We start from the raw sequence: 26,340 nt of genomic DNA, 5'->3' as shown, positions 1-26,340 counted from the left end.
GAGTTGAAGTCCACGAGTCATAAAAGAGCCAAGGTTGCCTACCCCTGCCCTAGCCTTTCCTGGAGAACAAGATTTTTTCTGCATGCTTTAAATGGCTAGAATGTGCTTTCAAGCTTTATTTCCCAACCCTGTGCCTATGTCAGGCACAAAAGACCAGGACCATACACAAAGGTCCAATTAAACAGATTTATTTCTAAACAACCTATGCACAGAAATCTTCTCAACTAATGGTTAGCACCTGCTTGGAGTTAAATAAGGGTCCATGGAATTCAAGGGAAGTTGGATTTAGTCCATTTGTGACTAAGTTGAGACTCTAGGCTGATTTTTTCTTTAACTCCACCTATAGGTTCTGCCACTTCTTTTCCTACATGCTGTCACCTTGTTTTCTAGGAAAAAGTAGGAAAACAAGTGACAGCAGTATCTCAGGCAATTCTCTTAATTTCTATAGCAACTATCTGGCATTTACCCTCAACCAACTTCTTGAACAGAGTTTACCAACAGGGGGCTTTCTAAAGGTAGCAAGAATAGCTTCCATGGAAGAAAATGGAATCAGTATTTTGCATTTCTTGAATAGGTGTACTTATTTTGTTCAGCATAGGAGTCACATATATGAGACGGGCACTATTTAAATCAGATGATGACAACAATGATGAGGATAGCCATACATAGGTAGGTAGGACTAGGATATAATTTCCTATAAGGTAATGTCCTTCCGTACCACAAAGTCCACATTCTGGAGAGAGAGGATCACTGGTTTGGAAGAGGAGAAAACCAGGCCATTTACGTTAACACTGAGCAGCCATCTCTCAACAGAGGGGGATAAGACAACACTTTTATCTCCTGTCTACAACGCAAACCCCGCAGCCCTTCCAAAAGAAGATTCCACCACCACCACCCATTTGCACTCTGATACAGGTGACCCTGAGGGTACAGATAAACCCTCCAAGCGGCCTCAAGAGCGCTCAGGGAGAGGCTAATGACCAGAGGAACGCAAAGAAATATAATCTGTTAAATAGTGGGTTCTTTGGCGCAGGCATGAAGACGAGGTAGATGAGTACAAGAAAACTCAATATTTTATTTCGTGAAGAATCTGTACTGAGCAAATGGCTGCAACTAGCCACAATATATACTCTAGCCCCTAGGCGGCAGCCCATAGGTTTGAAACAACCATTGCCGCCTAGCGATAGCCAATTGTAGCGCTGGAAACTTGTAGTCTGGGTTGCTGGAGAGCCGTTAGCTGCTCCAGCAACCCACGTGGTATTACTTATGAGCCCAGTACATAACATGATCCTTTCAATTCCGCCCCACCCCCAGCTCCAATCCTGTCAGAACTAATCCTTTCATTCCCACCCTCACCTTGCCATAACCGATGAAGCTTCTTGGATGAGAAGCGAAACGTTCACCTCAAGAAAAAACAGTCCATTTGGAAGAAGTATAGACATAAGTTAGACTGTAAGATGCCATTGTGGGCAATTCCAAAACACGCAATAGAAAACATAAATGTTGGTTTTAAACATGATGTGACTACGTATAAGGAGATTTTAAGCTTGGAAAGAAGTGTATGGTGTTTAAAATCGTATAACCTCTTGCGAGATGAGAAGATTGTTCAAACTTGGTTTCAATATACTCAGTTACGGGCCAGGTGGAAAGAAGATCAGAAAATTGGTTTTGCAATGACTGATGAAAATTTGATAAAGCAAATTAGAAATCAGGGTCCAGCACATATCAAACGGATATATCTTGCATTGATAGAAATTGATTCAGAAACAGAACTTGTTAAAGATTGTATGATAAAATGGGCCCAGAACATTCAAGAAGTTATTACAATGGACATGTGGGAAAAGATCTGGGTGAGGAATGTAAAATTTACACAAGCTCAAAACCTAAGAGAGAACTTTTATAAAATGTTTTATAGATGGCATTTAGATCCTAAAAAGCTTGCAAGTATGTATCCGAATTATCAGCCAAAATGTTGGAGGTGTGGTGGCGAAGATGCAACATATTTTCACATATGGTGGACCTGTAAAAAGGTCAAGGCTTTTTGGATAAAAATTTGGTGGAATATGCAGAAGATCTTCAAGCAAAGGATAAAGTTTTGTCCGCAACTCTTTTTGTTGGGTATTATTACAGATGCTACTGTTGTGGACACTAAGTTGATGTTGAATTTAGTTACAGCAGCAAGACTCTTAATAGGTCAATATTGGAAGAAGGAGGAATTGCCGACTATAGAAGAATGGACTTTAAAGGTTTGACCTGGCAGAAATGGCAAAGATTTCGGCTTATTTGAAAGATCATTCGCAGGAACGTTATATTATGGAGTGGAAAAAATGGATTGAATATATCCAGAACAAATATGGGACTAAAAAGTTTCATTTAGCATTTGAATAAGTCTTCCTTTCTATTTTCCTTTTTTTTCATATGAAATATTAGTATTGCTTGTAGTTATCTTATATGAGCTAGAGAGTGATAGATTTAAGAATTTATTGTTGGTAGCATATGGATGTTTATGATTGTTTTTTGTTTTTATACCCTGTACTTAGCTCTGGGAAGTGGGGGGGGGAGGGGGGAAAGGGGGGGGAGGGGTAGGGAGGGATAGGTAGGGGTGGGGGGAGGGGGGGATTGTTAAAGATAAAATGTATTTTAAAACTTTTCAATAAAAAAAAAGAAAAAACAGTCCAGATGCCTTTGGATAAAGCACCTTTGAGACAACCATGACCTGGGCGAGGGAGCATCTCCACAGACATCCCTCCGTACGGCACCGGAAGCAACCCGCCGAAAACCTCTCCGTCCTCAGGTACTCCGCCTCCTTCCGCGCTCAGGACCTGCAATAGGTTCTTCTAACCGTCCCTTCTTCTTTTCTCTCGCCAGGTTCTTAATTGTTGCCTTTAAGCCCCGCTGTTTTGTTTTTTTTTTCACGGTCCGTAACGTGAGTTTTTCCAACGTTCATTTGTAAGAGGCTTTATCCTTCTATATCAGGGGTCTTCAAACTTGGCCCTTTTATGACTTGTGGACTTCAACTCCCAGAATTCCTCAGCCAGCTTTGCTGGCTGAGGAATTCTGGGAGTTGAAGTCCACAAGTCATAAAAGGGCCAAGTTTGAAGACCCCTGTTCTATATTGGTTTGCAACACGTGCCACTTTATTTTGACCAGCCTCTTCCTTGTTTTCTTCCACCAAGGGGCGGGGGAATACTACTTTACCCCTACCGCTCCTCAGTTAGAAAGGAAGACGAGCGCCCCCTTGTGGGTCTCGCTCAGAACGCCCTCTTGTATTTCCTTTCTTTCTCGCTTGTAAGCCGGTTGTCACGGAGCGACGCAGCCCGCCCTGCTTTTCATCGTGCCATCTCCTGTGATTGGACGGCGACCCTCAGATCTTCCCTGTTTCGTTCTAACCGGGTCGAGCCCCCGGCTCTTCAGGCATCCGATTGGTACCGTTTCCTAAGTCCGTCAAGGGAACGACGCGCTTCTGATTGGCTGTGTCGCCGCGAGGAAGACGGGGGCGGGGCGGCGAGTGCGGTTCCAGCATGGCGGGCTGCAGGCGGCTGAGCGGCGCTTGTCTGCGCGAGGTGCTGGGGGAGGCGCAGGGGCTGCTCTTCGACTGCGACGGGGTCCTGTGGACCGGCGAGCGGGCGGTTCCGGGCGCGCCGGAGCTGCTGGAGCGCCTGAACCTGAACGGGAAGATCACCCTGTTTGTATCCAACAACAGCCGCCGCTCCGTGGCCGAGCTGGAGCGTCGCTTCTCCCGCCTTGGCTTCCGCGGCGTCCGCGGCGAGCAGGTGTTCAGCTCCGCTCTCTGCTCCGCGCTCTACCTCCGCCAGCGCCTTCTGGGCGGGGAAGCTGGCGCCGGCGACTCGACCCCGGGCCGCGTCTTCGTGCTGGGCGGGGAAGGGCTGCGCGGGGAGCTGCGCGACGCGGGGCTGCGGCTGACCGGAGAAGAAGAAGGGGACGGCGACGGAGAGGCCCTCCCGGTGCGCGCTGTCGTCGTCGGCTACGACGACCAGTTCACCTTCGCTAAGCTCTCCGAGGCCTGCGCCTATTTGCGCGACCCGCGGTGCCTGCTGGTGGCCACCGATCCAGACCCCTGGCACCCGCTTAGCAGTGGGCAGCGCACCCCGGGTGAGTGAGGGCGGCGGTCCGAAGGACCCGGGCTCTGGAGCCCCCTGGCTAGCACCGGGTGGGCGCTGAGGCCCAGTGGAGTCGCCCTGCCCTCGGCCTATTGGGTCTGTGCGGTAGAGGACGCAGCCCAGGCTTAATCCTGCATTTCCAGAAACTAAGAAAAGGGGTAGAGAGAAATAGCGGACAACCATGCAAAGTGCTCATATAATCTGGGTAGGCTTACTAAGAGGCTGAGGAGTGGATTTTCACTTGTTCTGTCATCTATTCTAGTCTTTGATATCTTGCTTTCTGTGCAGTTTAATAAATGTCCCGTAATGAGATTCAAATTGACTAATATTTCATTCAGATAACAGCATACAGTATAGAAGTACACTCCATAATTTATTTGAAGAATCCTGATGTGCTGAGCAAAGCTTTGACCAGATCAAGGTAGTGTGAAATCAAGGAATGTTCTCAAAGTCAAGTATGCCTTTTCCTAAAATGCTGGAGTTTAGCCTTTATGTCACTTTTTCATATTTTACTAGCAATAATTGTTGGAATAACAGTTGGTGTATTAACACTGCCAGTGATCAAATAACCTTGCGGACATTCTTGTGTGTTGCTAAGATATGAGTCTGGCACAACTTCTGTGTTCAGATTTTTTTTTCTTTTTTGGTAGCCCTTTTTGCATGGTTGTTAACTACGGGTAGCAATTCCAATAAAATGACTTAGTAAAATGGGCTCCAAGATCACTGCAGATGGGGACTGTAGCCAAGAAATTAAAAGATGCTTGCTCCTTGGGAGGAAAGCCATGGCAAATCTAGACAGCACACTAAAAAGCAGAGACATCACCCTGTCAACTAAAGTGCGTATAGTCAAGGCTATGGTCTTCCTAGTTGCAATGTATGGCAGTGAAAGCTGGACCATAAGAAAGGCTGAGCGCCAAAGAATTGAAGCCTTTGAACTATGGTGCTGGAGAGGACTCCTGCGAGTTCCTTGGACTGCAAGGCGATCAAACCGGTCAGTCCTAGAGGAGATCAACCCTGACTGCTCTTTAGAAGGCCAGATCCTGAAGCTAAAACTCAAATACTTTGGCCACCTAATGAGAAGGAAGGACTCACTGGAGAAGAGCCTAATGCTGGGAAAGGTTGAGGGCAATAGAAGAAGGGGACAACAGAGAATGAGGTGGCTGGATGGAGTCACTGAAGCAGTAGGCGTGAGCTTAGATGGACTCCAGAAGATGGTAGAGGACAGGAAGGCCTGGAGGGACATTGTCCATAGGGTCGCGATGGGTCGGACACGACTTCGCAACTAACAACAACAACAACAAAATTATTTGCAAGTAGAAAGTAAATGTCTATTAGTCAGCTGCTGCACAGTTCTTCAAATAAGATGAATCAGTATCTGTTTCCCCTGGACCATTGCAAGCAACTCCTTTTAGAGCTTTATGAGTTTTAAGTTATTTTTGTGGAATTTATAATTATCCCTGCACTGAATGAGACATTCTCCATGATTGGTAAGAGAACTGAAAAAAAAATCTCAGTCTCTACTGATAAAGATATATCTGTGAATCTTCATACTTCCTAGTCTTTTTCCCTCATAAAAAGGTTATCTGTTCCCCACTTTTTTGGAAAACTTTACTCCAAAGTTGACTGGTTGACCTTAGGTATACATTACTATTAACAATACTACTGAGAAAAAATAGAAGTGTATACTGTATAACTATATATATATGGTAATATATACTTATACTGTGTAATAAAATGTATCCATTCATATCTAACTAGCTTTGAAATGTTATATACTCAAGTGTATCTGAATCCACTCCAAGAATTTTCAACTGAGCTGATAGAATTTCTTGGATTATAATGTTATTTGCAGTAAAATGTTTAGAATTATGTGAATTTGTTTCACCTAATAGTAAAATTAGATATAAGCTTTCCATTTAAGTGAAAGTTAAGTTTACTTAGTCTCGCTATTTTGAACCCAAAATGACCCATTTCATTCATCCTTTATTGGCTCAATTAATTTGGATTACCTAAATATGTCAGGCAGTGCCTGGATTGCTGTTACTAACAGAGGTCAGTCTTTTGATTTGTGGTTGTTTTGTCTCTTCTCTTTTAGGGACAGGGAGTCTCACTGCTGCAGTCGAAACAGCATCTGGTCGCAAAGCAACAGTAATTGGAAAACCAAACACATACATGTTTGAATGCATTGTAGAGCGCTTTGGTGTAGATCCATCCCGCATGCTTATGGTGGGTGATCGGCTGGAGACGGATATACTGTTTGGCAAGAACTGTGGCCTTGATACTGTCTTGACCCTGACAGGTGTCTCATATTTAGAGGAGGCACAGGCTTACATGGCCAGTGACAGCCCTTCAGCTAAGGACCTGGTGCCTAACTACTATGTGGACAGTATTGCAGACTTGATACCAGGCCTGGATGAATAAGAGGGGAAGTGGGTGGGTAACACTCCTGTTTCCATTCCAGACTGCCAACCTTTCCTCCTCCTGTCTCACCCTCTTGAATCTGAGCTCATCACATTCCAGTGTTTCTTCAAGAATGAAGAGAGTGGAACTAATTCCCCTTTCATTCTTTAAGCTTAATCGGTTTTATTTTAGACACAATAGGGGAGCAGGAAATCTAATGTGAAAAAATAGGTTGTTTACAGGCCAAACTAGTATTTATTACTATTTTTCATCATAGTAATTATTTATTTAAGTTATTTTTGTTTTATTGTAGCCAATAGTGGTCTCTTACTGTTGGCCTTTGCTTTACTCTGAAGCATAATGATGTGCTTGATGTGCTTTTATAGTGTTTTTCCTCAGGCCTAAATATAACCACTGCCATTCCATGCCTGTTTTGAAGTTCTTCTCCAAGAACCTACGCTGTGAGAAGGAAACATCAGAGACATATCCAGAAAATATGACATTGTGCCTCCACAAAATGGTCCTTTGATTTTATTTCTGTGGGTGTTTATGTAGCTGAAGTTCATTCAAACAATTTAGGTTATCCAGGAATCGTAAGAACAAAGACCCACTTTTTTAATTGAAACTAAATACAGGAGCCATTCTAGCAGAATTAGTAAACTCCTCCACAGGATTTGCTCCAAAGTGTTTTGTAATTGCCAGCTGTCAAAGAATCTCAGTATCCAGAGTACATATTAATGAATTCAAATTTTAATATCCTTTTTCTGCCTTTGAGTTTTATCGAGTTAAATGTTTCTTTATCCAAGTTCATTTTGGTATATGGAATTGCTACTGCTGCATCAAACTAAGTTGCATACAATAATTTTTGTGCCGCAGTGTTCAGAACTGAGTCATTTTATCTTGGTAATTCTTCTGTGCTCTAGCCTCCAGACATTCTTATCTAAGTGAAAGCAAGAACTTGATATTTTTTTTCTTTTTTTTTTCTTAACTGGGCAAACTGATAAAATTTCATCAGTAAATATTTTAGCTCCTGTCTGTGCCTGATACAATACACCACTGTTCTAGAAGAGGGATGAATGTGTGTTCTTCCTCCTGCCCTGCCCTGGTGTGCTTGATTTGTGGGATAATGCTGGCATGGCCAGTGGTGTCTTGTGTGCCACGGTATCCCCAAATCAGTCCTTGCTATTCTTCTAATGGTTTATTATGTATTTATTAATGTGTTTGTATAAATTATGCTGATCAATTGTGCCAAATTGGTATGTTGCCTCTAGGCCTACTCACTAACTGTACCTCCATGATGTTGTGCTTTTTCTGACACTTGCTGTCATTCTGCATATAATAAATTGCAGGCACCAGATGGAATTTGATTGTATTTATTTAACTACCTTGTGAGATTGCTCTATGATAATTTCTAATTTCATAACTTCTTTTCATTAGAAATGTGCGGAAATCATTGATAGGGAACAGAATGTTCTAGAGAACTCCAGAATGTTCCATTTCTCTTAGGATTGTGTTGAACCTCCTTCTGGACCATGTCTTTCTGAGATGATTTGTCAGTTTTCAGAAGTAAATCCTCCAAGCCAGAAGAAGTTCAGTGTATTTTAAGGATGATCTTTTTATTACAGTTATTGACTAACAATCATAAAATAACACATGCTATAAACAGTAAAAAATTATTTAGACTCACAATAGCTTATTAATCTTCACCAAATTTTTGAAATGGAGAAGGGGCAACTTGGAGATGAGTACTTTTAATATTAATACTTTTTAAAAGTATTAAGTAAACATTTAAAAAAAGTATTTTAATACTTTTGATTCTATTCCTGCTCAAACCTTCTCATGCTTTGTAAAAAGCTTTTTGTCAGGAAGAGATTTGGCATAATTCACAAACTGAACACTAGCAATCTTAGGGGCATTCTTTTCACAGGTTGACAAATATTATATATTCCTTATTTTCATCCTAGCCACTCAAATCCTGTTGTATAGAGTATAGGGCAAGGGAAACGATGCTGGATTAATAATCCTCACACAAATGCAAGATTTTTGACAAATTATTAATAGCCTCTATTGTCTTTTTAAAATTAGCCTGCTGACATCATTGAGACTAAATATAAGTCAGCACAATGCTACAATATTATGATCCAATCAAAGTTTAAAGTGCCAGGGCCAAAGCAGAATAATAAATAATGTGATTTAAATGGAACAGTGATGATATACTGAGAATCTATTAAATCCCCTTACACTTAAAAAGAAAAAACATCATGCAACAGGACTTTGGACCAAGTTGCCTGTTTATTCATTGTGTGTAAAAACTTAGTTTGACTGATCAATCTGCTTCAGATAAATGATGTAAAATTTGTTGGAATTCTTAAAGCTGGGTCAAAAAAAAAAGTTTACAGCCATGAGAGCGGGACAGAATTAAAGACTGAAAATGCATATAAAGATTAGATGTAAAAGAGAACTTGCTAGAAATCAGTATTTTTTAAGAATAAATAAAAACTATTATAGATAACTGATCATTATTCATGAGTGTCCAATATTACTTGTGCATGTAGTGCCAGAAGAAATAGCATGCTGTCTTAAAGGCATTCTGTTCGATAGTAACAATCCCTGCCCCCTCCCCTGAGATTCTTTTTCCAAAACTGCTGCAGGGGTGAGACATAGAGATGGTTATTGAATACACCTGTACATGGCATCTGTGCCACACCTTTCTTTGACCCACCTTTCCCACAAGCACAGCTTAAATTCAAATAAGCTCTTTGGGGCTGGAGGCACATTAATAATCTGGAGAACAGACATGGTGGTCATGGCAAGCCTCCAAACATCCATCTATCGGGGTCAAAACCAAGAAGTTTGCTCCATTGTTGGATGCCCTATATCCAACCCTTCCACGCCCAGCTTGCTGTTATCTTTTCTGATCATTCACTTCCAAATAAAGGACTCACCCTTTTTCATTCTTTCAAAGTGAAAGAATGAATTCCAGAAGTATTCTTGGAAATAAAGGCAATACAAGTGGCTGGCACTTTGAAGTATTTTCATTTCCAATCTAAAAATATTTTAAAGGTTCATAGAGCAGCAATTGGCCAGAAGGACTTTTTCTGATTTAGACATATTTTAAATGGGAATGCTTTTGGTACAATAGTTTCTCGTGAGTTGTACTATTAGCTTGCTTTAGAGTTTTACAACTTCTCTTTCCAACTTGCTGTGAATTTTACAGTGTGGGATGTTGTCCTGCACTGGGCTGAACAGCATCGAGGAGGTGGTAATTAGCAAGTTTCTAATGCTTTTATTAATTTGATCATAAGTCACTTAATGATTCATGCTATAATTACAGGATGTAAATTATGCAAAGAAAAGCAAGAACAATACACAGAAAAAGTACACTGTGCCTCTTAATTCATAGCTATACTTAATATAGCAAAAAAAAAAGACCATATCCAATCCAGGGAACCTAAAAGTCAATCTGAAGAGTAAAGAATCAGGAGAGACCAAGAATGAGACCAGAGGTACACAGGTCTCATAATAGAAAATTGTTTTCAATGCAGGGAAGGCATCCTGGGAGTGCTCTTAAATAGCAGGAATTCAGGACCTTGCCTAATTAGAAGAACAGATGCTGTCTGCTGTCAAGGAGACCTGCCACTCCTTAGCTGACCATGTGTTCTAAGCTTGGGTACTCACCCAAGTTCAGGATTTGACCCCTTGTTCTCCAAATCAACAATCACCTATACTGTGTCTGAATTGTTGATTTGCTTCCTGTCTACAAGTTCTCCTCTTCAGCTTTAGAACTAGGCAAGTCCATAACAATAACTAAATGGGAATGCTCCATTATCCTGCTTGAGTAGGGTCTCAGAATTTTATTTCATAGAACATTTGTCTTACAACTCAAGATTGAAGCAGCACTCTAAGATTAAAGGCTTAAATCTATTATTTAAAGGGTAGGAAAGAAAACATCTGGTCATAGATTTGGAAAAAGTTCTTCAGACTATCAAGCCAACCTGGTGATTAATTCTAGGAATTCAAGCAAGCTCAATGCATTGAACAAGGAGAGTTAATCATTTCTGTTAATTCTTGAGTCAACTGCCCTACTTAATTTTTCTTAATATTCAACAGGAATTATCCTTGTTTGCGACATTATTCTGTATAACAAGAGTGAATAGGCATTGATCTTTGGGGTGTCATCCATTCATATTCTTGAAAAGTGCTACATGTCTTTCTACCCTATTTTTAAGGCTACGCATTAGAGATGCACAGGTTTCCAATGTCAAGGCTGATAACATTGAATGTTATTGCTTGACAAGAGATGAAGAAGTAGCCATTTCATATGTTAAACTTGTGTATTGCTTTCAAAGATTTACTTTAAGGTTGGGAGGGGGAATGAGTAGGATTGCACCTTCAAGGCCATCTCTCTAACTAAAGAAGATAAGGCCTTGGCGGGTTTTCTAACAGAAGGGAAACTGATTCTTTAAATTAATTGGAGAATATGATTAATGACAAAATTAGAAAGGTGGAGAATTGTGTTTTAATATATTGTGCAAGGGGTGGAGATTTCAGATTCCAGCTTCCTTCGAGCAAGCATTTGCCGGTGTATTAGGCTAATAAAGGACTTTTAAGGTAAAAAATGCCTCAGAGTCATTTGAAAAGCCCATACGTCGGAAACTTGACATCCAACAGGATGGATCATTCTGAAATAGACTCAAACCTGATTATAACAATATAATCCCTGATCTCCTACCATGGTTGCCACCTGCTCTTTGATCAGGACCTGTGGATCTAGGAGGACCTTCAGATTGCACATTGTGTCTGTCTGGGGTAGTTCAACCCCATCCAGGCCAGAAGTGGAAAAAACGTGATACTAGAAGGCCCAAGCACCCAGGGCCACTCAGTCTTACTTGGGTTAAGCTGGAACCCATTGTATCTCATCCAGGCAGTGAGAGGACCTATTCCTGGTCCAACACCTTAATCACATTACTCGCTGACTATAAGTGTAGTATGAAAGGAGACTCACACGAATCTTGACCAGCTGTGTTCTTTATTGGTTAACATTCACTCATATATGTATGTCTTAAACAATAGCTTTAGCAGTTAAACATTAACAGTTTACATGCCATCCCGAAATTGGTTGTTTTTCCTTATCTATTGCTTATCCCTTTCAATTACCGTAATGCAGGGATTAATATATGATCCAGTTTCCTGCATTCCATAAGCTTATCTTTCTAATTTAAGATCTTGTTTCTTGCATGTTATCTCAAGCCCACTCTGTACACAGCCTTTGCAGTCCCTGTCTGAGGTTTGCCATCCAAAACAGGAACATACAGAATGTGTACTTCAAGATGGACTCAGGAAACATGCTACATATAAGTGTAGAGGGGTTATTATTTTGTAAAGCAGGATACTTTCATGTTGTATATGTTTCCTGTGTTAGCTGTCTTTACAAAAAGTCCTGTAGCCTATTAGAGAAGGACACGTAATAAACAATAACAGAAAATGCATTTTACCAATAAAGTTATAGCAGATAATCAAGTTTTAGAACACCTTTAGAACACTCAGGGCTTTTTTTTTCTCATAGAACGCTCAGAACAGAGTTCCAGCACCTTTTTTGGATGGAACCTTATAGGGTAGGCAAGGCGGGTTGTATGACATGTGTGAGTTCCGGCACCTTTTTCTTTTACAAAAAAAGCACTGAGAACACCTAAATAGAAGCATTTCCATGAAAAGAGACTACTGAATCCTCCTCAAAATAAAGGGGATCTCTTTATTATTGTTATGTTCTTCAATTTGCCAATTACTGGAAAATATAAACTTTTCAAAAAGGGATTTCAGCAGTAGAGGGTGCTGTAATGCAATATGTCTTTTGTATTGTAAGAAAAACGAGTATTTTTATTTTAATAAAACCAAATAGAACATAACATTTTTAACATTTAAATAATCGATAGCATAAAATTATTTGTTGGGCTTTCTAGTAAGTGTGATGTAATAACTTCCTCTCTCTGTTATACAAAGCAGGATAGGAAAAATATAATAGCAAAAAGTAATTCTTTCATTTCACACTATATACACATCTCTTAGGATAATAAAGGAAAGTAATTATCACAGTATAATTTTGTTTTATTTCAAGTGTTCACGCCTTTCAAGTGATCTGTTAGACAGGAAGCATTTTGATATTTGGGTCTCCAAATAGTGTTCAAAAGAAGAAAGTAAATGCCACATAAAATAAATAATAGTAAAATTAACCACAGCAAATGTAGTCTTAGATACAAGCATGAATTGCAAGCAAAACAAGAAACAAAGAGAATCCAAACTTCTGATTCATTGGGAATGTAAATTGTTTGAAATCCTTGATTATAGGCTACTCACTCTTTCCATGGAGAAGTTGAGCTGTAATCTTTTCCATAATCAAGGCATGCTTTTTGAGTAGTTCCATATGTTGTAATCCTTGAGTAGTAGTGGTGTTAGTGATGGGGATAGTACCTTAGTTAATTAATTATGGAATAGTGCATAACATGAATTTATTTTATAGGACCGTATCATTTAAATTTTATATTTCAAACTATTTCTAACTCACAGACAAAGCAATTTCATTTACTCACTCTCTTCCCCCAAATCTGAGGAAGGAAGTTTATTTCTCTGTTATTTCTCAAGCTGATTCTTTATGGAACATAATATTTTGCCCTTTCACAACATAATCCAGCAATCTCAAATTTCTTGCTGTTAGTTATATTTTCTTTGCATTATCAGTTGAAGCATCTTACCAGAACCAAGCTTTTTCACAAAGCTGTCCAGTTATAAAAACATGGCATTCCCTTTCCCTTTTAAAAAATAATTTCAATCATATAAAATAAGAAATCTGTGAACTGTACCTTTCTTTGAATAAAATGTGAATTTAACACCAATGTTGATCATGTCAGCAGTTTGGACCTATGCTGTAGCTGGGCAGTAGAACTATTGTCCACATCTTTTTACTATAAAGCTAGACTTTCAATAAATGAAGGGAAGTGACACTAGTTCAGGAATATACCAATCCACTGAAAACCTGTGACTTAAGATGGAGACTCCATATAATGGATTTCAAATTTAAAAAGCTTTGCCAGCTGAATTTACATCATTATGTCAGTCAAAATGCTTGTCCAGCAGTCTACAAAATGCTCTTTATTTATATCCTGACCTTGTACAATACAGAATAATTGCATCAGTCCCTGGCATTATTTTTCTCTAATCATTGAACTTGACACCCCCAAGGTAAATTTTCTTATTTAAGTATGGCAGAGAATAAAATGGAAATCTTCCAGCTTTTCCTTTCTCTTTTTAGTTAAGGTTTTGGCTGCACTATGCCCTTCTGTTGTTTTCAATTAGAAAACAGGTTGCATTTTTTTTATTTATTTACTTTGCTTTTTGGTGGTATTGGTGTTGATGAAGACCATGGCTAGTGAAGAGGGAGCAGAGATGAGAAATGAGATGTGTGAGAAAGGCAGAGCCCTGTGCCTCTCCAGAATTTCTTCTTTGCCCCCTACTATCACAGTTCTGACACTGGACAGGCACCACCCACCAGGTCTTCTGAAACAGATGAAGATCCTGAGGTAGAAACCCACCCATGGACCAAAATCTTTGTGTACCTTTTCAGGAATGAGACTGAAGAAAACAAAGACAATTTCAGATCTTGATCCAGAGTTTAGAAGCTCTTGTATTATCAGCCTTTTGATTTGGCCGATAACTGTACTGTATTTTTTTTAGTAGAAAAAACATTTATATTTCTAACGATGCTGATGCCACCAATAAATATTGACATATTAAACTGCAGTCTGTTATAGTTATTGCAGGTGCATTCATCAGTACACAGGAGCATTGTTCAGTTGTAATATGAAAGGAAAAGATAATAAAAGTGCTTTCATACTTTCAAAGCTAAACATACCTAGCTTCTTCAAACTATCTTCACAGAACTTAATTTCTAGTTCCTTTGAGTACAATTCTTGAGCCAGCTATATAACTACTTATTATCATGCCATCCAGCAGGCACCTAGCTAGCTAATCAGTCATTTGGTACATTGACAAAAGTCAAGTTCTGTTATGCCTACAGTATTCCCACACTTCATTAAAGAAGTTGTCAGATTAAAAAATGAGATTTATCTTAGCTCTTGACAAATCCATGCTGATTTCATGTAATTACTGCATTGTTTTTGAAGGTGCTTACAGAGCGAACACTTCATGATCTGTTCTAGGCCAAGTACTGATGTCAGACTGACAGGTCTGTAATTTGCTGGATTCTCCTTTTTCTACTTTTTGAAGATAGGATCAACATTTGTTATCCTCCAGTCATCTGGTGTTTCACCAGTTTCCCAATATGTTTAAAATATAATAAGGATTCAGTCATATAATCAGCTAATTTCTTCAGCACCCAAGAAATGGAATTAAACTGGCCTGAAAGTCAGGCTCATTTTGGGAGTTCAATTATTCAGATAAGAAGCAGAAAAGGTACTTCAGAGAGTCCAAAGATGCTCACTGCATCTGTTAGTGCCTCGTTAAAGAAGCCATACCTTTTCCCCCCAGGCCTCAAATGCATATTTTTCTGAGATCACAGATCTAAGTTAAGAATATTTAATCCTTTTATATCTCCCTCCCCCCTCTGAAGAAGAAAGTAGTTACTAAACATGTCAGGAATTTCCTGCCAAAATCATGCTTGAAGGAGTTTGTCTCCCAACAGATTTTGTTTGATTGTATCTAGCCTTTGGCACAAAGGGTCAAAGTGGTAGACATCATTCTCTCTCTAACCTGGTTTTTCCTGGAGCCAGTCTTACACTTTAAGCACACTACCGAACTGGATGCAACAGATGCAAGAATAATTAAAGCCTCCCATCACTACAAAGTCAAGTTTCTTTTAAAACTTTGCTATTTCCTCTAATTCACAACTTCTTCACCATTGAGAAGGCAATAATAGATGCTGACAACAGTATTTTTTTATTACCTGCAATCAAGTGCTGCTTATAGCATTCATTTGGATTTTTGAGCAAGAATGGATTTTTTAAAACATACAGTGTAACTCCTCTCTTGTTCTTTGGAAAAAAAATCAATTGCTGTATTCTAATCAGGGGGGCTCTGGTATATATTAAATCATATCTGTCCTCCAGCACTAAAGCTGAAGCTCATCCTTTTGTTTGTTTGTATCCGTGTATCATAAATGCAGCCATGGGTTTTATAATCCTGTTCTTATCCCCAGTAAATCAATAGAAAGCATTATAGTTAGTATTGAGCATATATATATATATGCCCACATCCTTCCAATTGAAATTCCACTCCAACTCTGCAGCCATCAAACGCATCCTGATAAGAACTGAACTGGCCCTAATCAGAAATGAACTCCACACAAAAAGATTCCTCCTGGACCGAATCAACAGAGACCTCCTCACACTTCACCTCAAACTCAGCAACAAGATCCACCCCACACTTTGGGACAAATTCAAACAAATCGCTGTCTAGAGAGCTGAAACAGAGACTGCCTACAAAACAGACACACACACCAATAAACTCCGAAGACTAAAGGAACGCCAGAAACAAACCCCTCCTCTCTCACAGCAACACATGACACAAACTGTGCACAACATCTCAGATAGGATTCTCACCAAAGCCGAAACCAACGTCCTGTCTAAAGGATTTAATTTTGCAGTCGCTCCCAAACACATTCCCACGGAAACCATTATATGCGGAGTCGAATCCAGCCTGACCAAAATTAACCCTGATGACGCCAACAAAATCAGACTCGAAGTTACCAACATCCTCTGCACCAGCAAACCACCCAAAAGCAACTTACCCAAAGAGGAACAGACAGCACTACTTAACCTAAAAAATGACACCAGCATAATCATTCTGCCAGCAGACAAAGGCAACGCCACGGTGGTAATGAACTCATCTGACTACCATACCAAATTATCCAACCTACTCCGAGACTCCACATACAAACTCCTCAAGACAGATCCCACCACCTACCTGGAAAAAACCACAAAATCCAAAATAAAAGCCACCCCCATCAATGAAGAGATCCAGAAAACAATCATTCCCAGAGAAAAATCATCCAGATGTCCTAAGCTCTATGGTCTGCCCAAGATACACAAAGAAGGAACCCCACTCAGACCCATAGTCAGCTCCATAGGCTCACCTCTACAAAATCTAGCCAAATTTCTTGCCAAACAACTACAGCCTTACGCAAATTCCATCACCTCACACGTACAAGATTCATTCCAATTCATAGAGATCATAAGTAAACTAAACTTACAGCCCTGTGACCTACTTGTGAGTTTCGATGTCGTATCCCTCTTCACCCAAGTGCCAATCAAAGAAGCCTTGACAGCTATCCTAAATAAATACAACACCCCAAAACACATCCTAGATCTGACCAACCACTGCCTATCTAACACATACTTCATCTACAATGGACAAAGATACAAACAAATGGAAGGAGCACCCATGGGATCACCCCTTTCACCTGTCATCGCAAACCTCTACATGGAACACTTTGAAACCCTCGCTCTAGAAAAATCCAACCACAAACCCAAACTCTGGCTCAGATACGTAGATGACACCTTCGTAATCTGGCCACACGGCAAAGAAAAACTGGATGACTTCCTCACACACCTCAATAGCCTACACCCCAAAATACAATTCACCATGGAAACAGAAGCTAACAATCAACTTCCCTTCCTTGATGTCTTAGTCTATAACAGGCATGTCAAACACAAGGCCCGGGGGCCAGATCCGGCCCGTGAAGTGGTTTCATGTGGCCCGCGAAGCCATCCTGGAAACAGTGAGGGAACGGCCCCCACTGCCTTGGCCCTGGCCCAGAGACCCTCCTCCTGCCAGAGACCCTCAGATCTGTCCCACTCCTGCCCAGGTCCCCATAGGCACCCTTGATGCGAACGATGTAGAGCTGGCCATGCCCACCCAGTAGGCCATATGCACTCTAGCCACACCCACCCAGTAGGCCACGCCCACCCAGGCCACATCCACCCGGCCCCCTGAGGGCAACCGCAATGCTGATGCGGCCCTCAATGAAATTGAGTTTGACACCCCTGGTCTATAAGAAATCCAACGGCTCCCTAGGACACACTATCTACCATAAAAAAACACACACAAACCACTATCTGAACGCATTCTCACACCACCACCCAGCACAGATCAACTCCGTAGCCAAGACACTCATCTCCAGAACAAAACACCTAGCTGACGAACAACACCAAAAAACCGAACTACACACTCTCACTAATGTACTAACAACCAATGGATTCCAAAGAAACACGATTACCAACTTAATCCGAAGAGAGACACCCACAAAAACCCAAGACAGAGAACAAGAAAATGGCAAAGCCCTCCTCCCATACTTAAAAGGGACCACAGACAGAATCAGCAAGGTCCTCCAAAAACACAACATCAAAACAGCATTCTACACAGACAGAAAAATATCCACCATCCTAAGAAACCCCAAGGACATAATTGGCTTAGAAAACCAAGGAGTATACGAAATCCCATGCACCACCTGTCCCACCACATACATCGGACAGACCAACAGAAGAATAAGTGCACGCATTGAAGAGCACAAAAACTCACTCAGAAAAGGAGAACAAACTTCATCCCTGGTCCAACACTTTGAAGCCACGGGACATGAAATTGATTTTTAAAAAACCAAAACTATCGCCAAAATTGAACATTTTAACAACAGAATAATCAGAGAAGCCATTGAGATAGAAAAACGCCCCCACAGCATAAACAAACGAGATGATACCTCTCACCTACCAACCATTTGGAAACCCACCTTGATTGACAGACGAGTCCCAACCACCAAGAATGATAGACCCAAACTCATGATAACACATGACATCACCACCACACAACCATTCAAAAAGCAAATACGAACCCACAATGATAACGAGGCACAACCACAAAACAGAAACCTAACCACAGCTGCAACATCAGCCACTTTAAACCCCTCCAAACCACACAATAAGCAAACTGACACCCACTATAAAAACATGGCACCACCACAAACACGAAGCCGAACAAAAGCAGCACAACTCACCAGCTCAGGTCTAAGGCTGGCAGCTGAGACCAGCCCATCCACTCAAAACACACCCCCACCCAATCAGAACACACCCACCATTCAAAACACACTCCCACCCAATCAGAACACACCCACCATTCAAAACACACTCCCACCCAATCAGAGCAACCTCCACCCACAGAACACACCCCCTCTGGCAGTTTAAAAAAGAGGAACAAACAGCCACATGCTTCTCCCAGAAGAAGGAAGCAGAAGCCTCCAGCCTGATGATGACGGATGGGATTCCATCGAAACGTCGCCCCTACACCTTTAGTTCTACGCGGGGAAAAACACGAATAACCAAAGATCCACATACGAACACCCGCGAAAACCTCAGAAAACATATATATATCATCCTCAGGCTGGTGGCTTCAGCTTCATTCTTCGTTCTTCGTTCTTCTGGCTCATGACAAAAAAAAACACTCAGCAAGGCATATATTAGTATTTATTATGTTTTCAATCTGACCAACAACATAAAAGCAGAAAGCTGCCCTTTAAAAATAATAGACAACCTTTTCCTTTGCTATTTTTTTTAATGAGCTTGGACAAATGTGTACCAGTCAGATTCATGCCTCTCATGAACTAAACAAATTCTGTAATCGGGAAAGAAGATGAGAGATCACGCTTTATAGATTATATTGTATAACTTTGAATTTTAGTGTACAGTGATGAATATATGTGGAAACCAAAAAGATACATCTAATGATTTTCATTGTAGCAGACTCACACAAGTAACAGACGCAATTCAGCCAATTTTCTGTACAGCTTGCCCTGCCTGTGTGCCTTTTGGAATTCCAGTTGTGTGCAACTATCACAAACTTGAGAAAAATATGTTACTTGAGTTCCAGTGAAGAGGGAAACAGGAGTGTTTTAAAAGCCGGTTTGGTGTAGTGGTTAAGCCATCAGGCTAGAAACCAGGAGATCAGGAATTCTAGTTCCACATTAGGCACAAAGCCAGCTGTGTGATCTTTTAACTGTTCACTTTCTCTCAGTCCTAGGTAGGAGGCAGTGGCAAACCACTTCTGAAAAAGCTTGCCAAGAAAATAAGTGGGACTTATTCAGATAGTCTTTGAGAATCAGATATGACTGAAGGAAAGAAAAAAAAAGTAAGGATAGATACTGAGTATTAAATATTCAATCATTATCATTTTTTTTAAAAAAAGTCAGACTACCAGTGACACCACTGAAATGATGCAGCTGACAGGCAGTGATGCAATTCTTAGCAATAATATTTTATTGTTGCTACATTCAGACCACATGGAGCTTTTCTTGTTGGCAGATAGCTGTCAAATTAGCTTTCAAATACAGGTGTCTTTTTCCTGCTATCTGCCCAAAATGAGACTATAGGTTTGTTTCTCACAATAAAGAGGTGTGGTAATAAATATTTCCCACACCTTTGACAACTTTTCAGCCACAGTTCTAAAATCCTGCTCCAACTGAAGCCAACTTTGAGTGGAAGGAAAACTTGTGATTCACATTTCTGGAAATCCATGACTTGCAATGATTCATTTTTGTGACTGTTATGGCACTGAAAAAAAAGTGACTTATAGAACTATTTTTCACACTTATTATGACTATTGCAGCTTCCCCATGGTCACATGATCAAAGGCTGGACACTGGGCAACAGCCCTGTGTTTATGACAGTTGCCCTGTCCCAGGCTCACAAGTTGACCATTTGTAAACTTCCCAGCTGGCTTCCCAACAAGCAAAGTCAATGGGGGAAGCCAGACTCACTTAACAACCACATGAGTCACTTAACAACTGCAATGATTCGCTTAACAACTATGACAAAAAAGATTGTAAAGTGTAAAAAGTGCAACTTAACAACTGCCTTGCTTAGTCATGGATATTTTGGGCTCAGTTGTGGTTGTAAGTGGAGGACTACCTATATTTAATAATAATAAGTTGGAAGGGACCTTGGAGGTCATCTAGTCCAACCCCCTGCTCAGGCAGGAAACCCTATACCATTTCAGACAAGTGGCTGGCCAGTCTCTTCTTAAAAACTTCCAGTGTTGGAGCATTCACCACTTCTGGAGGCAGGTTGTTCCACTGGTTAATTGTTAATTTAACTCCTTTAACTGAGAAGATAATGACTCTTCAGACCCAACCTTAGTCTTAGGCAGGTTAAAAGAAACAAATCCAGAAGCCCAATCATTTGCCCCTGAATCTACAACAGAGCAGGGAAATTTCACTTCCAAATTGCTTTTTCTCTGTGTTTGTGCATGTGTGGGTGGGTGCAGGTGGGTGTGGATATGCATCTGTATAATGGATAAGCTATATTGGCATGGACTGAATTGATTTATGATTTATTTTACAAAGTTACAGTAAGTTTGAATGCATCTCTGCAAGACTGTTAGTCCCCAAGCTCTTTTCCATTGGCAGGATTTCACATACTTCTCAACTGAACAACAAAGCCAGCATTCAAAGAGCTGTATCAGGTGCCTAAACATGTGGGAGTCTTCATTTATTTTGATCAGCAGATTTTTGGGTCAGAATCACAAGCTATTATGAGAAGTCCCTTTGGTTTCAAAAGCAGTTGCATTTTGTAACAACCATATTGTGGGCAGGAAGCTAAGTGTGATTTAATTACACATTTTGATAAATTGTTATGATAATGGTAGTTTAATTTTAGGCAGGCAGGCAGGCAGGAAATGTATATAGAATTTTCCTTATTAACTAACCCAACGGGAATAGGGCGGTATATAATATTCCCTACGGGAATAGGGCAGTATATAAATATATAAATTTAAATAAATAAATAAAATAAATAAACTTTCTGATGAGCCAATTCAGCCTCTATACTTGTGAAATTGGATTCTTTTTATGGCCCAATTGTGCTTCACTTGCTTCCATTAGACCATATTTTCTTATTGAATGTGCATCCTTGCAGTTCCTTTCAGAGTTCTTGGTATCTCTTTTCATTTTAATTACTACTCTAAATAAAGTAATGGCATCAATGTAGATCAGCATTTTATTGCTCCAGATCATTTAGGAACAACTTAAAATATTGCCTATTACAAATTCTTTGTGAGATCTTTGTGTTATTTATATCCATCTATTGTGACATGAGAATAAGTTATTGAATAACTTATTCAAGAAGTTATTAGGTCATTCGATTGGCTCCCTCTAATACCTTTCTATCTCTGTGATGTCCTTTTGAAAATGGAACAAAAACTGCATACAGTACAATGTTTCAGATTTTGTGTATACCGTATTTTCCGGCGTATAAGACGACTGGGCATATAAGACGACCCCCCTACATTTCCTGTTAAATTATAGGTTTTGGGCTATACTCACCGTATAAGACTACCCCTCTTCCAACACACACCAAATAAAAATTAAAAAACATCAGATTTGATTTTAATATGGTAATTTTAATTCAAATGCTTATGACATGCAGGTACTTAGTAGGAAAACTGTTACTTATAAACATAAGACTGTTTGTCATCAAACATGTAAAATAAAACAGTGCAAGTGGATTAAACTTTTCCTAATTCACTCTAAAGCTTTCCCTGCGCAGACCAAATGGGAGATTTGGTCCAGGTTTTCCAGCCAGCCCGCCCAGTTCCTGAGTCAAATGTGTCCTTAGAGCTAAGCAGCTGCTCTGACTGCTGCATTCCCCACCTGCCTTTCAAGTTGGGATAGACTGCAGCTGCTCTTCAACTTTAGAAGGAAAGACGCCCAGACCCCAGCCTGTAAAAAATCACAGACTGCAGCTTCTTCTCCAATTGGTCCCGCTTTCCCTGCGCAGACCAAATGGGAGATCCGCTCCAGGTTTTCCAGCCAGCCCTGTCCCTAAAGTTTCAGCACCCGGCGTATAAGATGACCCCTGACTTTTGAGAAGATTTTCATGGGTTAAAAAGTCATCTTATACGCCAGAAAATATGGTACATGTCCCTCAGTTGGTCACAGATTATTTCCTAATATTTGGAAACATTTTTTTACTGTTCCTGCATATTCTGAATGAAGCAAGTATAACATTTTGTAGCAATTCTGTCCTTTTCACAAAATGTCCTATTTATGTTCTTTCAGAATTAAATGTTGCATTCAAAAAATTTTATTTCCAAATAAATATGCACAATAGCCCCAACCTTAAACTTTACCTCAAAACTCCATGAGAAGCAAAAGAACTTCTCATACATATGATAGTTAGCAGTTCTCATGTAGCTGGAAATATGTCTGGAGAGTACAGATTATACAGTAGAGCAGAATAGGGATTTAGGGTGCCCAGACTGAGTCTAATGTTATTTCTAAACAGAAGCGGGAGACACTGCTTTATTCTTGAGAAATCACCTTTACTCCTTCGTTCATATTACTGGAGGATCCAGAGAACTCAACTGATTATTTGAAACACTGTGGCTTACCCACTGTTTCTTCCATCTTTTGTCCTTACCACACGAATGAGAAACACAGATGGAAGAGAGCTTTCATGCTGCAAGAATCCATGATAAAAAACCTCTGACAAAGGGCCATCCAGCTGCCTCTGAAACAGATCCAGTGGCTGGAAGCCCACTACTTCACTGGGTAATCAGCTCCACTGTTGAAATGCACTGTGAAATGAGGGAGAATGAGTATTTTAAAGAGGCACCAAAAGGGGGAAGAACTGCAGAGCAGAGGGCTAGAAATGGTTTGCCTGCTGCCACTCCTGAAGGCTATTTTCAAGTGCCTCCTTGTAAACTGTATAAAATGCTCAGGCTGATTACTAGTCCATGTATCCTTTTTTATATTAAGATTCAAAACAGTATTAAAGTAATAAAGTAGAACCTTATTTTTTTAAAATATATTTTCACTACAAAAAACATGCCTAGGATAATCTCCTTTCACTTAATTTCTTTCCTAGTAAAGAGTATATTTCCAAGTCAAATGAAAATTATTATCAAACACCCTCAACCTTTGCTGCACAACTTGCTCCAGGGTTTCACTGAAAGAATGCAATGTGTCAGCAATGGTAATTATAAATATTTCCTTATTCTTGGATATACTTTATTGCATTGAATTGAATTTTAAAAAGTGTAAAGATCATGTAAAAAAAAATACAAAACCACATTTAAATCCGTTGCTCTATCCTAGAAATACTGCTGCTTAAATTATGGAATTCAGTGCCACAAAGTGTAGTACTGTCCTTTAATGTAGATGCCATTAAAGGCAATTAGAAAAATTGTGGAAGATAGTCTATCAGTAACTGTGGTGGGGTATATGGTTGCTTCATCAGTACATTGTGTTCTTGCAGATATTGCTGAATTATCATTTTCAGAAGCACAGACTATGGTCAATGGTGAGGAATATTGAGACCAGCCAATAGTTCAAAGTCTTGCTTATTCCTTCTGAACACCTGGTTCTGGGGGACAGTAGCAAGTAAGTCCTGTTACCTCCAGCTCCTGTCTTCGATTTGATAGACTGATAAACTGCCTAAGTATAAAGTAATTTAGCATGATATCTAAACTAGAAGACTGTTTCTGTGTTTTAGTACATCATACAAATATAAGAAATTGGAACAAGTGGTGGAAAGATTGTATCTCCTGTCTCTCATCTTTGAACCTAGCACCAGATGTGGCATGCTGGTGGCCATTCTTGGTGAACAGACAAAAGCCATCAATAGTTCCACAAACTCAAACGTGCATAGTAAAAGTACAAAGATGGCAGAGAGGGTATGGTGGTGTGTACATGGTTAGTATTTCTCTTGTATGCAAACAGGTTAGAAGGTAGGCCCAGTCAGAGCCTCAGTGTGGAAGTTTGAGAATCTAGAATCTGTGTGGATTTGCCAAACCATAAGCAAGACAATTACAAGCACATCAACGTGGGAGAAGGTGGGGCCTTCCATGTTACATTGGACTGACAGCATCAGTCACTATGTAGCACTTACTTTGAGAATTTTTCACTGCTAAAGACAGAGATAGCATTCTTTATACATCAGCATGGATATTTGATAGTGGATTTTCCGGGAGATAACCATGGAGGCATTTTCCTGTTGAACCTTTTTCATCTAGTGAGTGCAACAAATTGGCCTTTTTGATTCATTGTTTTAAAATCTGTTCAACTGACTTCTCTTTCTGAGCTATTAGGCAACAAAATTTCCTTACCACAATTCCAGAATGACCTCACACTGTCATAGTTAATACTGTACTTATTTTTTTGAGGGATCACTTTCCCAGTCTGGTACCCTCCACAAAGTTTGGTCCTTCAACTTCACAATGCCCAGACAGCATTGGCCAGGTAATCTATTTACTCACTCTCCTGCCCACATTTTTCTCCCCCTTTTCTAACTTGGAGAGGTGTAACATCCTGCTAGCTCAGATAGGTTTTTACTAAAAATACAAACCTTCATGAACAATGATGTTTTTGAACATCTAGGGGAAAAAATAAGAAATGTATCCTTGGGGCCAAAGAAGTCATAATATAGATAGTCCTCAACCTACGACCACAATTGAGCCCCAAATTTCTGTTGCTAAATGAGTTCTGCCCCATTTTATGACCTTTTTGCCACAGATGTTAAGTAAATCACTGAAGTTAAGGTAGTAACACGGTTGTTAAGTGAATCTGGCTTCCCTATTGACTTTGCTTGTCAGAAGGTTGCAAAAGGTGATCACATGACCCCAGGACACTGCAACCCTCGTAAATATGAGTCAGTTGCCAAGTGTCTAACGGAAAGAGTTCAAACTGAGCTTCAGTAGTTTAGTAGAAATACTGAGGTAGTCTGCCAATGCCTTCTCCTGGAATGGTTTTTCAGTTTCCCAGTTTAGTTTACATAGATATTTATCAGACTTTCAATCCACTTAATAACTAGGCTTGACCTGCTCAACTTCTGAATTTAAATTAAGTTAACCAGGAATTGCTATCCATTGAGACTTATATTAATATCATCACTTTGAATTGGGTCAGAAAACAAACTGGCACCCAGATCAGATGACAGGGAGGAGTTAGCTGATGTAGTCCCTTTTTCACAATATCCTGCCTTTCCTGGGAATAGGGTATCATATGGGGACAGAAGCACTTTTCATAGAAGTTTAATTTTACAATTATTTTTTTTACATTTAGAGTAGGAAGGATTAACTTATTGCTCTAAGTACAGAGTTCATGGCAGGATGTCACTGTATGGTAGCAAAGCACAAAAGCAAGCGTAAGGGGCAGCTCACACATATTTTCTAATTCATTATCTGTTTAATATCTTATTGTTATGCATTTTTGATTAGAAAATATTTGGAAGGTGATCATAGATGACAGCATGAATGGCAGAACTTTATTAACATCATAGACCTGCCTGTCCGATACTTGAGGACCAATTTATAAAGATGAATCATCCAAGGAGCGGCAGGCTAACTAGCACCAGATTCTAGTACATTTGCAATCTGATACAATTTCCACTATAAGCAAAATGTCACGCTTTGTCGAATGGAACTAATTACTGTTTGTGCCAAGGAGTAAGTTTTAATCTATTTTAGTTCTTGCTTGGCTTCTCCTTGTTCCTAACCAGATGGACTCCACAATTTCTTGCTTGTTAAATCCACCCTTAGTGGAGCTGAGGACGAGAATAGTTTATAGCAGAGATATATGTGAAACTCTAAGAGTGTCTCTTGGTCCCAAAAAGTTATATATACAGGTTCATAGTCAGAATAGATATCTGTTACTCCTTTAGACTACGGCTGGGGAGAATGTAGTTTGAGATTACCAACCAACATAATCAGTCCTTTGCTGTAGAGATCTGACTTTCCGTTTCCCTGTTGTAATGAAATCAAAACCCCT

The 26,340-nt window shown here is 40.0% G+C and overlaps 1 protein-coding gene across 2 annotated transcripts; it reads left to right on the top strand.

Annotated features, from left to right (window-relative positions):
* The first annotated feature begins 3,274 nt into the window (after positions 1 to 3,274).
* On the top strand, positions 3,275 to 7,878 carry PDXP (pyridoxal phosphatase). Of its 2 annotated transcripts, XM_083366007.1 has the most exons (3): positions 3,275 to 4,113; positions 6,217 to 6,347; positions 6,908 to 7,878. In XM_083366007.1, the coding sequence occupies exons 1-3, from the start codon at positions 3,522 to 3,524 to the stop codon at positions 6,956 to 6,958; spliced, it is 774 nt and encodes a 257-aa protein (XP_083222133.1). In that variant the 5' UTR covers positions 3,275 to 3,521; the 3' UTR covers positions 6,959 to 7,878. The 2 variants fall into 2 exon arrangements, with proteins under 2 accessions (XP_083222133.1, XP_083222132.1); XM_083366006.1 differs by having other exon boundaries at positions 6,217 to 7,878.
* The last annotated feature ends 18,462 nt before the right edge of the window (positions 7,879 to 26,340 follow it).

This window comes from Vipera ursinii, assembly GCF_947247035.1.
Source record: "Vipera ursinii genome assembly, chromosome: 6".
Classification (NCBI taxonomy): domain Eukaryota; kingdom Metazoa; phylum Chordata; class Lepidosauria; order Squamata; family Viperidae; genus Vipera; species Vipera ursinii.
Note: the sequence above shows the minus strand (reverse complement) of the source record. Positions and strands in the feature narration are given on the sequence as shown.

What these genes read in the sequence shown, in the direction of transcription:
- PDXP (XM_083366006.1), top strand. Translation starts at nt 3,522, where the DNA reads ATGGCGGGCTGCAGGCGGCTGAGCGGCGCTTGTCTGCGCGAGGTGCTG. An exon ending in CAGTGGGCAGCGCACCCCGG is followed by an intron (nt 4,114 to 6,216) that starts GTGAGTGAGGGC and finishes CTTCTCTTTTAG; the next exon opens with GGACAGGGAGTCTCACTGCT.